Raw genomic sequence first — 12,029 nt, forward strand, 5'->3', positions numbered from 1 at the left:
AAATGGTAAAAGATTTGTCAAGACTAACCTGACTTTTAATCCACTGAAAATGCTGGTTTTAGGTTTTGTTGATGCAGGTACGACAATTCCTATTGGGTGACAGAAAAGAGTTTGCACCTCCTGAAAAACTATTAGCCTTATTTGAAAGGAGAATTTCCATTTCTGGAGCAAAAATTAATCAGTTGTGGAACATAGAATAATCAGAGCTAGTTATTGTGTGCTATCAAAGTGTATATCCTGGATACGAAATTCATAACTAAATACATAGAAAATACTATAAAATGCTATAAAAGGAAAAAGACTATTTTTTACATAGTTAAAATATGAAAGATTTTTTTTGGGTTAACAAAAAATGCATCAAAATTTTGTTTATATGCATTTTTTTTTACGTTTTACCCGTCGAACAAATATTTTTGAGGGGGGGGGTCAAACTCCCTCCCCCTCCCCTGGATACGGCCTCAACGCTATATTGAAGGAGTTCGGGATTAGATATACTTATTAGTATACTGATCTGTCCAGTATTTAAAACTCTCCATCAGCTTTAAGCAGTTTAAAACCACCAGTGCACCTTTAGAAATAATACTTAGAGATACAGTCATATACCTTTATAAATACAGAATACCTTTAGAAATACAGAAATACGTACCAAATGTACCTTTAGAAATACAGTCATAGTGGTCTATTGAAATGATGACTAGTATTGTTTTGAATTTCTAGAAAAATTGCATCATATCAGGGCGTTCACCAAAGTTCCAGAAAGTTCTTCGTTGGTTTTGGACCATCGTTGGTAATTACACACAAGAGGAAATGGCAAGACTTGTACAGTTTACTACTGGATCTTCTCAATTACCGCCTGGCGGATTTAGTCAGCTGATACCGAAATTTCAAATAACGGAAGATTTCTCCTATAATATATTACCCAAAGCCCATACTTGGTAAGCATCTAATATATTTGTGCTTTGCTGAATGAATCTGAAATTTGTTTGTGTGTAAGCTTATGTTTATATTTATTCGCTGGAAAATCCGTTGTTGATGCTTAATCAATTGATGGAATCAGGTTGATGGAAAATTCACTGTTGGTTGTTAATCAATTTTTATTATTTGTGTTTTTTACCATCGCTAATTGTTAACATTTTTTACAGAAGTAAAGATATAATGTATCTAAGCATGCGCATTTTTTTTTTTTTTTTTTTTTTTTATAAACTTGTTTTTATTCGTTGGGAAATACGTTTTTTTCGTTGTTGATCCTTAATCAATTGATGTAATCAGGTTGATGGAAAATTCGATGTTGGTTGTTTATCATTTTATATATATATATATTTATATATATATATATATATATATATATATATATATATATATATATATATATATATATATATATATATATATATATATATATATATATATATATATATATATATATATATATATATATATATATATATATATATATATATATATATATATATATATATATATATATATATATATATATATATATATATATATATATATATATATATATATATATATATATATATATATATATATATATATATATATTGAAGAAACTTCATGTTGTAAACTTATAGGTATATTTATTAGTTGGAACATTGTTGTTGGGGCTGGACCATCGTTGGCTGTTACTTAAATTAAAAAAGGAAGTTTCTATTACGGAAGAAAAACACGATGTAGAAACACAAAATGAACAAAAATTATTGCTTCGCAGATAACGAAAGATATATTTACAAAACTATCCCAAATAAACTGACAAGCTCTTTACTGAAAATACAAAAACAACCTATATAAACAGGATATTTTCTCAGGATCGGAAATTGTCCCTGAGTAACACGTAGAAAATAAAAACTAATTTACAAATCTTTCAATTGTATTTCATTAATCATGGCTTCGATCAATTTTAGTTTAGCCTACAGTTATAAGTAAAAAAAAAATACAATCAAACTCAATTTTCAGTGCATTGCTGAAACGTAGGTATGAAATTAATTAATAACAATTAATTACTACTACTACTAACAACTCGCCGCAGTACCAAGCCGTCTGAGGCCAACACATACACGCACGATCTGCCTCCATCCCAGTCGTTTAAAATTATTCCTCTTTTCACCCTCCCAAGACGGTCCCACGTATCTTAAATCCGTCTTTACGACACCTTACCACGCCAACCGTGGACGAACTACTGCCCGTCTAGCCCTTGATGGTTGGCCGAAAAGGACAACCTTTGGCAATCTGTCATCCTTCATCTTCAGATGATGAATTAATAAATAATGAGCAATTTAATACTTCTCTTGAACTATCATAAAATGTAGAATGTTTGTCTACTTTCGACTGTTTTTACATGTTGAAATAAAATAGTACTGTAAAGTTTAAAAATTTTATTTTGCAGCTCAAATATCCAAAATGTAATATTTCCTTTATTTTATTGTGATTTTCACAAATTATTCTATAATTTCCGTAATGTCACTTCATAAAAATGTGTATTAAGTGATATCTTATCACTTAATAAAACCTTATTTATGTATTAACATATTTTCACGTTTCTAGTTTGAATTGTTTACGTGTTCTATTCCGCGCACAGAAACACATACAAACATACCTGATTTAATAATGTCATGAAATATTAGACTAATAGAAACGTGAAACATGTTGTTTGAATGGAACTTGATGATATTGAATGTTTACACTGTTATGTACAATATGCTAGTCTATTCGTCTCTTTATCTTTAATGCTGAAGTTAATAAGTAGATAAATTTTTTTTTCTAACATCTAATTTTGAATTTCATTTAATAGATTAAATGAAGACCTATACTAGGGTTCAAATTAAAATTCTACTTTTACTTCTTTTTTTATGCTGAATACCAGTTACTGTAGAAACATTCAGAATTTTGTCTGCAGTTTTCAAAAGCCCGCTCTTATGAAAGTCTGTTTTATATTTCTTGAGAAACTTGATTTTATTATCCCTTTCTCAGAAATTATAGCAAATAGAAAAATTCTGACGTCGTCATTGAACTCCCTCTGTTAATATTAGGGGGGGGGGTCCATCCTTAACTCATTTTTTTAACATGCTAGGTTTTGGCAAAGGACAACAGAGCTTGTATGTTTTATCTTTTTTTTTTCTTTATTTTACAGTCAAAATTAAAATGAAAGTTGCAGTTTACTGCAACTATTAATTAGTTATATTCAAGATTACCATCTTTACTTATTGCTTCCTATTTTTCAGTTTCAACCAACTTAATCTCCCAGATTATGAGTCTTTCGAAAAGATGGAAAGATGTATGTTAGTTGCTATCAAAGAAGGCTCAGAAGGATTTCTACTGGGATAGATAAAGGTAGATTGATACGCGATCCGAAGGATTATATTGGCGCATGACTGAACCTACAACCCTAGTATTTGGTAATTTTTTTACGTCCAGACGTCTGTTTTTTACTATTTAAAGCTTATTTTATATATGTTGATTGAATATTAAATTTTTTAATCCAATTTTGTTCCACAAATTTTGAATTAGTGTAGTAACTGTTTTATGTATTTATTGCAAATCTGGTTGTGTTTTTTTTTTTTTTTTTTTTTGTAACCTTGTATTATTTTTTGTTTGGTGAGAAGGGGTCATAAGTTTGGTTTCCAGGTGGTTTATTCAAGAACAAATTTTATTGATTTTATTATCATTAATCTTAAAAATGTTGTTCAGCAAATATTTTTGAAAAAAAGTAAAGAGCAATATTAAAACCGGTACCAAGCCAAAAATAGAGTCATACAGTAATTCAAACTTTAAAAGGCCAGAAATTACCAGAAACAACGCTGGTTCCGCCTCCCACTCGTGTTTCCTTAAGCCTACATTGTCATTTACACTTTACTTTAAAAAAAGTCGCATTTCGAATAATTCTTTTTTTTTTATCTTAACACAAAGAATAAATCTTGCTCAAACTTCCAGTAACTCCTTTTTATACGCATCATTTGAAACAATCAATTTAGTTTCACTATTATCATATACAAAAATTTTTCTTTAATATTTTTTCATTTTAAATATATTCCTTTTAAATATAATGGAAATTAATTGGTAAATCATTCTTTTGATTCGTCAATCCAAAATCTTGCTTCAGCAAACTAAACAGACTGCTTCAGAATTTTAGAATCAACATCTTTAAAGTTTGTTTTTAGGCATCATTTTTCTATACTATACTATTTAATATACTATACTATACATATACTATACTATACTATTTAATAAATTTTAACAAAAGTAAAAATAGTGATTAAAAGTGTCCTTTTAAGATATTGAAACCAAATCAAAAAACGCCCATATTTATTCTCAGAAGCAGTCACAATACAAAATATGTTGTTTTGTATATAAATCACAGTAATAATAATAATTTATTTATAACCCACTTTTATACAAAACAAGCGGAGTAAAGTACACTAAAAAGGAAAAAAAAATCAAATACACAGAAACAAAGATAACTTAAACCTTAATCACTGACAAAAACACACGGATAATATTATGGTCGGGGCCAAGGGACACAAAGGCATTTCTTGTCAAATTATTACTAAGCAATATAAATGATATAAATCACAATATAAAATATGTTGTTTTGCAGGGTGAGGCTGAAGCCATTGTAGTTCCTTTAGAATGTAGAAGTATTTTTTTTTTTTTTTTATTAAAGTTATTTCGTCATTTTCTGTTTCGTTTAACTTTTAATATGTCAAAGTATGATTGCTAGCTCATTTATAAAAGGAGTTTGGATTTATTGTCTTTTGAGATTTATTTTCCGTTTTGTGAAATAACTTATTTTTTTAGAGTAAATTCTATGAATAAAACCTTCAAGGTATCTTATCTGCAAAGTTTATTTTTACTGAAAATATAATTTGTGTTTATTTAATTATAAGATGGGGATAAAATTTGGCCCGTCTTTTCTCAAAACGAATTTTGATGTTGAAAGAAAATCGCAGTGATTCCAGTAATATATATAAAAAAACGCCTTTGTCGTATCCGGGGGTAGGGAGAATTGAGTGGCTGTAAACCCCCTTTATGACCCTAATTATTTACTACAATTATAAGGACATATGAAATATTGTGAGGCACAATATTTCGCCATCTATGTTATATACAGAGTTATTGTAGCTGAGTTTGCATCTTTGCCCTTAATGGGATAAAGCTTCTGCATTGCTTTGATGTTATTTCCATACTGATTTCTACACTCTAATTATAGATTTTTAGTTGAGTAGTATTTGAGGGACCTTCTAAAATTCTTAGTATAGGTCTTTGTCTCTGAGTATTCTCACCAACACCATCTTCTTTTTTCATATAGATTGGCACACTATCTATTGTGCTATTTTTATATAGCACCATCTTTGTTGCCACCGGTGTATCTGTTTCTTCTGAATAAGCGAAGTCACGTAGTTGCCAAATCCAGCATAGTTGCCAGATTTAGACAGTATATTTTGGTACAACAACAGATCACATTGATTCAGCCGTTTTTCGCGCATTCTCGGCGATATAATTCGGGCTACATTTTTCGGAGATAGCCTGTGCAGAAGTGAGCAACAACGAACATTCAAGAGGCCGTACAGTACTAACGGTATTATTTATCCTTAAACTGCTGGGATAAGGTGATTCGTGTGTTGCACTTCCCATGGGTCTTATCTACCTCTAAATCTTCAAAGCTTGTAACGCCGGTGTTGCCAAATTGAACTGAAGGTTAGCTGACAAAATATTTGCCAAAATAAATAACATAAATATGGTAGAACTCTGCCCACGTTGCAAGAAAAATGTAACAAGAGCTCAAGGAGGAATTCAGTGCCGAGACTGCCAAAAATGGCTCCACTTTGGTTGCGCAGGTCTTGCGTATAATAAGGAAGCTGCTGACAAACTCCGAGGACAATGGCAATGCTATAGGAGCAAATCTTCTAGCAATGACCAATATAAAGCTACTCCTCCACCAAAAGCACAAAATACTAGAGGGGCTCCGAGAGAAGAATCCACCAAAAGCCAAGGTCCATCGGTAAGCCAGCCTACGAAGCCCAAAAAGATTCCTTTGAGCACTAATTTCCCAGATAACAACACAGAATGAGGCTACTGTCACAAAGATGTCGATATTGCCACCTCTTTCCTCTGCTTTTTCTGCAACGAGTGGGAGCATGCCTCTTGCCGAGGTATAAATGCCGATCTCGTGCTGGTCATGAAGAGAGAAGACAACGAGTGTCTCCTGTTTAAATACGAATGCATCTCCTGCTCCAAGCCAAAAGTAGCATTTCTACAGCTTCAAGTGCGACAGCTAACAGAAGCTCAACCTCACAGACCTCATGAGGCAACGCCTTCGAATCATAGTGAAAAACCCTCACCTCACGACATCCAGCCGACAATAAATGCAATTATTCAGGTAGAAGCAGAAAAGGAATTAAGAGAACGGAATAAGATGAATTTTGTAGTTTTGGGGCTACCTGAGTCTACTGCTGTCAATGACACTAAACAGGTTGTCAAATTGACTCAAGAAAACGAGCTCGGGGCAAATACCACTGAAGGGGAGATACTAGAAACTGCCCGGATTGGAAGACCAAAAGAAGATGGTATTCCACGCACTTGGTTAGTTAAGCTAAAAAAAATCAGAAGAGCTTGAGATGAAAAGGCAAACAATCCTGAGGACAGCTCCAAATCTAAGAAAATCATCAAATGAAGAAACTCGTACAAAAGTATATTTAAACCCAGATCTCACGCCTATGCAGAGACAAATGCTATCCGCGAAGAGACAACAGAAGAGAAATGCCCGCACCCAGTGTGATCGTCAAATGGAAATGCAGAGCCATTGGAGGCGAGGTAAAGACTCCAACGAAGAGCAACGGCAAATATGAAGTAGAATAACCAAAGCCAAACAAATGCAACCATCCTTCAAGCCTAACAAAAAAGCTACTAAAGTAAAATTACTAAAGATACTATATTTCAATGCTGATTCACTACCAAACAAATTATCAGAATTAAAAATAGAAATTGCAGCAAAGAACCCAGACATAGTAGCAGTGGTCGAAGCAAAGCCTAAACACTGTCGATATCTCCCAACTTTACCAGAGTTGGCCATCAACGGCTACAAAAGCCACACCTTGAACATAGATCAAGAAGAAGGTCGGGGAATTATTTGCTACGTCTTAGACAATTTATCAGTCCAGTAAGTATCATCAAGAATCCAACAACAATCCGAGGAAGCGACAAGCCAATACTACTGGACCTAGTCCTATGCTATAATATGGAACTAATAAAAGAACTTACTATAGGTCCTCCCGTTGGAAAATCGGACAACGCTGCAATTTACTGAGAGGTGATAATAAGTTGCGAAACTATGAGAAAAAAAAAGAGGTGGATGTATTCAAAAGGTGATTACAATACCATGCGAACGGAGCTAGAAGTTTTCAACTAGATTGAAATGCTAAATAACACAGATCTAGTAAGTAGCATGTACAGAAAGTTTGCATCCGTAGTCATAGACCTCACAAAGAAGTATGTACCAATAGTCAAAATATTTAAACGACCACCTCTAAAACGAGAGATCCTTGACCTAATAAATACAAGCGGCAAGCCTGGGAGACGCTCAAGCAGACTGATACCGCAAGTTTTCGTAGAAATTATCGCAGAATCGCCAGCAAAGTCAGGAAAGCCACTAGACAAGAAGCAAGTGAAAAGGAGAGGAAAGTAGCCGAAAACTCAAAGATCAACCCCAAGGCGTTTTGGAACTTCGTAAACTCAAAAAGAAAAGAACAGCCGGTTATTTCCCGATCTTAGAAACTCAGCAACAAATTTAACAATCAGTGACCCAATAGCTAAGGCCAACCTACTAAATCAGCAGTTTTTTATAGTTTTCACAACAGAGAGGGACAAAGATGAAAGTCAAGAGGAACATCAGCCACTAATCACAGGCAAATTTGAAGAAATAGAACTGACAATACAAATGGTCTACAAAAAACTAAAAAATCTAGACCTTTACAAATCAGAAGGTCCAGATGGCCTACATCCTAGAGTACTCAAAGAGCTGGCACAAAGTCGCTACAAACAGAAAACCTGCCTGATGCATGGAAGCAAGCAACGGTGATACCTCTCTTCAAAAAAAAGCAAATCATATCCAAGTAACTACAGACCTATCAGTTTAACCTGTATCACATGCAAAATGCTAGAATCTTTACTCCAGGATAATATATTACAGTACCGACTCGAAAGAAGCCTCATTTCACCCACACAGTTTGGATTTCTCGAGAAAAGATCAGCAGAAAGCCAGCTACTTGTCGCTACAAACGCCTGGAGAAAATATATAGATAGTGGGATGCAGGTAGATATTTTATACTTAGATCTCAGGAAATCTTCTTCTTTCTCTTCTATTTAACAGCAGGCGGGCTTTTCAGTAAAACTATTTAGCCCTTTTCGTTTTGCTTCACTCTGTGGGCTACAGAGCTACTGGCTTGATTGCCTCATATTTATTATATATATTCAGATATCTTTCAGCAGATCTTTCGACTCTAGGAGTTCAAATATAATATGATAGATGTCAATTCCTATGCTCTGTGTTCAGGTAGAGTTGGCTAGTCTCTTGGCTGATAGTGGGATTTTGTGGTGTTTGAAGTATTTTAACAGTTTACAAAGCAAGGTATGTTGTGCAGACGTCAGCATATTACATTCAAATAGGCAATGGTCAATTGTTTCATTATTCATATTACAATGTCTGCAAAGAGGGGACAGGGGAATTGAACCACTTGAATTAGAAAGCTTATATGAGAATGCAAGGAAATTTAGTCCATTTGTTCCAGAACGAATTCTATAATAAATTTTAGAAAGATACTTATTGGGGAAGGGGGAAAGGATAGGATTAGTCTTATTAAAATTAATATCTGATAGCCTCCATCGGTAAATATATCTAATTGGGATTGGTCTCCCACTTGGCTGGTCAATATTTATAGCATTTTTTGCTATTTCATCAACCTGATGATTACTACTTATGCCAGAGTGGCTAGGAAAGTGCTGAAAGTAAGTTTTTATGCCACTTGAAGCAAGATTATCAATAATACTGTGACAATGATAAGTGTCAATGTCCAACTTATATTGAGGAGCTGAGGCCAGCAACTCAAGGCTTGATAAAAAGTCAGAATAGATGATAATATTATTCGAATTTTCAATCAAAGGTTGGTTTTGCTTAAGGTGTTCTAATGCCATGATTATGGCATTTAACTCAGCAGACATTATAGATAAATTATTAAATAATCTCTCGCCCATTGCAATTTTCAGGTGAGGAAGGAAAACACCACTTGCAACCTTCTCATTCATTTTTGACCCATCAACAAATATTTGGAAGTGATTTTTTATAGGTAATTGTATAAAATTCTGCAAATTTTTTTCTGGACAAAAGCAATGGGGGTTAAATCTTTATTCCATTTTGAAAATTCAGTATTTATTATGGGAAATGACCAATTCCATGGGGGGGATTGGGGGAAAGTAGGTGCAATAGACTTTGCTGGTACAGGGAACTTCTTTTGAATATTGGCATACTCATCTGCAATACCTCTATACATGGCTGGATTTCTTAACCAATTATGTAATGTGTGTGAGCTATTTGATTCAATTTTTGTAAGATGTTTTATCAAGAGAAAGCTACGTCTCTCCCTTATTGTTGTTAATCCACGCTCCATAAGCAGAAACTTGGTGCTTGTGGGTTTCCTAAGACCAAATATGAGACGTATTATATCATTTTGTGTTGTTTCAATTTTTTGCATCTGGGTCTTTGCACATGCACCATAGACAAAGAGCCCATAGTCAATATGGGGTCTTATATGTGATTTATAAGACTGGAGTAAGGTTTTCTCCTTACAACCCCAGCGTGTGGAAAGAAGTCTTTTTAGTATATTTGCTTTTCTATAACATTTTTTTATTGTGTTTGAAATGTGGAGGTGGAAATTAAGTTTTTGGTCAAGCATGAGACCTAGGTAATTAATATTATTATCTTCTGGAATAGTTGTTTTATTTAGATTTAGTTTTGCATTAACTTGGTTTTGCTTCCGGTGAAATTGGATTATTTTTGACTTGGTGGGTGCAATGGGTAAATCTGAATGTTGAGAGAATTTTTCAAACTGGAAAAGTGACTTTTGCAGATTCGACTGTGCTATCTGAAAGGTGTTGCCAGATGACAATAGCACCAGATCATCAGCATATTGTAGATTCGTGTGGGGGTAGGTTCATGTCCCAGAGATATAGGGCAAAAAGGAGGCAACTGAGGACTGCTCCCTGAGGTATGCCTTTGGATATTGTCTTTTGGGGTGAAGAGGCTGAACCAACACAAACAATGAAACTTCGCACTTCTATGAAGGATTTAATAAAGGATACTAGCTTAGGAGGTACTCCAAGGTTTGCAAGTTTATTTAAAAGGATTTGGTGGTTCACATTGTCATAAGCTCCTTCAAAATCTAGGAAAGCTGCTACTAGGATATTATTATTTGAGAAAGATTCATTTATTGCATTTGTTAGCAAAATGAAAGCATATGTTGAGGAGTGGTATTTCCTGAATCCAGTTTGAGTGTGTAGGATCATGTTATTTTTCTCAACAAACCAGAGGAGTCTGTGATAAATCATTTTCTCCATTATTTTCCCCCTCACAGGTGTAATCATTATGGGCCTATAAGACTCAGGGTTATCTTTTGGTTTATTTTTCTTTAGGATTGGTAGGGACGAACATTTCCAAATATTGGGGAACCTAGAAGATGCCCAAGCGTGATTATAACAATTTAGCAGTTCTTGTTTGTATGAAGGTGTGAGATTCTTTATCCATGTAGGGTGTATATTGTCATAGCTACTGCTAGTTTTGGACCTAATATGATGTATTGCATTATTAAATTCCTGGATTGAAAATGGATTAGTTATGTACTTGGATCCTGGGCGTTGTTGGTAACAAGGGTTCATAGGAATTGTGGACAGTTTGCTTTGATTATTTGATGTTAGCTTATTAACAAAAAGAGTTGCAAATAGGTTAGCCTTTTCATTATTATTGTGATAATGGGTATTATTATGTATAAGTTCATACAGGAGTGGGTTGGGAGAAGTATTTTTCCCACATATGTGGCTTATGATTATATGTATAATTGGCTCCTTTGTTTCTCTGGAGGGATTATTTGCAAAATTATTCCAGTATTTATATTTAGCATCTATTATAGTCCTTTTTAGATTAGATTCTGCTTGTAATTTTTTTAAATATGTAGTAGGTGTTGGTTTTTGTATGAAGTCTGTCATAGCTGCCTTTTTTATCCTCCATTTATTTAGGCACTCATTTGTCCACCATGCTTTAGGAATTTGTTTAGGGAATGTTTTCTTAGGTGTTGTCCTGGGGATAGCATGATTAGCTGTATTTATTAGTAAAGATGTCAACGCTTCAGCATGTGTGTCAACTGTTGTGTTAGAAATGCATGAATATTGGGTGAAACTTGTAATTTCATCATTTAGCTTATTTTGGAAAATAGACCAATTTGCTTTAGGGATGTATGAGATAAAGTTTCAACAGGTTCATTTAGGGAGCAAACTATAGCAAAGTGGTCTGTACATAGACTATCAATTTTATTTATGTAAATTTTGTTCAAAAAATTTAAAGCACAATTTGTAGGTCAATTGTGGAGAAATTGCCACTTTTGGGGTTGAAATAAGTAATCAGGTTTGGAGGAGTAGCAGCAGGTAATTCATTATTATTTGAAGTCATATGCTCAATAAATTTACCAGCTTTATTTGCTGGTTTATTCCCCCACAAAAGGCTGTGGGCATTGAAATCACCACAAATAATGATATTTTTTAACATATTAGAATTCTTTATATAATTAAAGAAATCCTTGGCATCTGTAGTTTGGCCATTAGGGTTATAAAAGCTTAATATATAGGTTTTTAAATTATTCAGCCAAACACTTATACCAATTACATCAATATCATTTTCAGAATCTGGAAAATTGATGCCACAAAATTTTATATTATTATTAACTAATAAAGCTACACCACCTCCTTTT

The 12,029-nt window shown here is 33.6% G+C and overlaps 1 protein-coding gene across 1 annotated transcript in view; it reads left to right on the forward strand.

Moving 5' to 3' along the window:
- The window catches only part of LOC148950069 (apoptosis-resistant E3 ubiquitin protein ligase 1-like), an 86,790-nt gene extending 83,293 nt beyond the window's left edge, over positions 1-3,497 (forward strand). Inside the window, exons 14-15 of the mRNA XM_089091438.1 lie at positions 718-935; positions 3,243-3,497. Of these exons, the coding sequence (XP_088947564.1) occupies positions 718-935; positions 3,243-3,345 (321 nt within the window). The 3' untranslated portion in view covers positions 3,346-3,497. The remainder of the gene's footprint in view (positions 1-717; positions 936-3,242) is intronic.
- Positions 3,498-12,029: the final 8,532 nt, after the last annotated feature.

Source organism: Artemia sp. Qi Xiang Cuo, chromosome 7 (genome assembly GCF_049724085.1).
Source record: "Artemia sp. Qi Xiang Cuo chromosome 7, ASM4972408v1, whole genome shotgun sequence".
NCBI classification, from domain to species: domain Eukaryota; kingdom Metazoa; phylum Arthropoda; class Branchiopoda; order Anostraca; family Artemiidae; genus Artemia; species Artemia sp. Qi Xiang Cuo.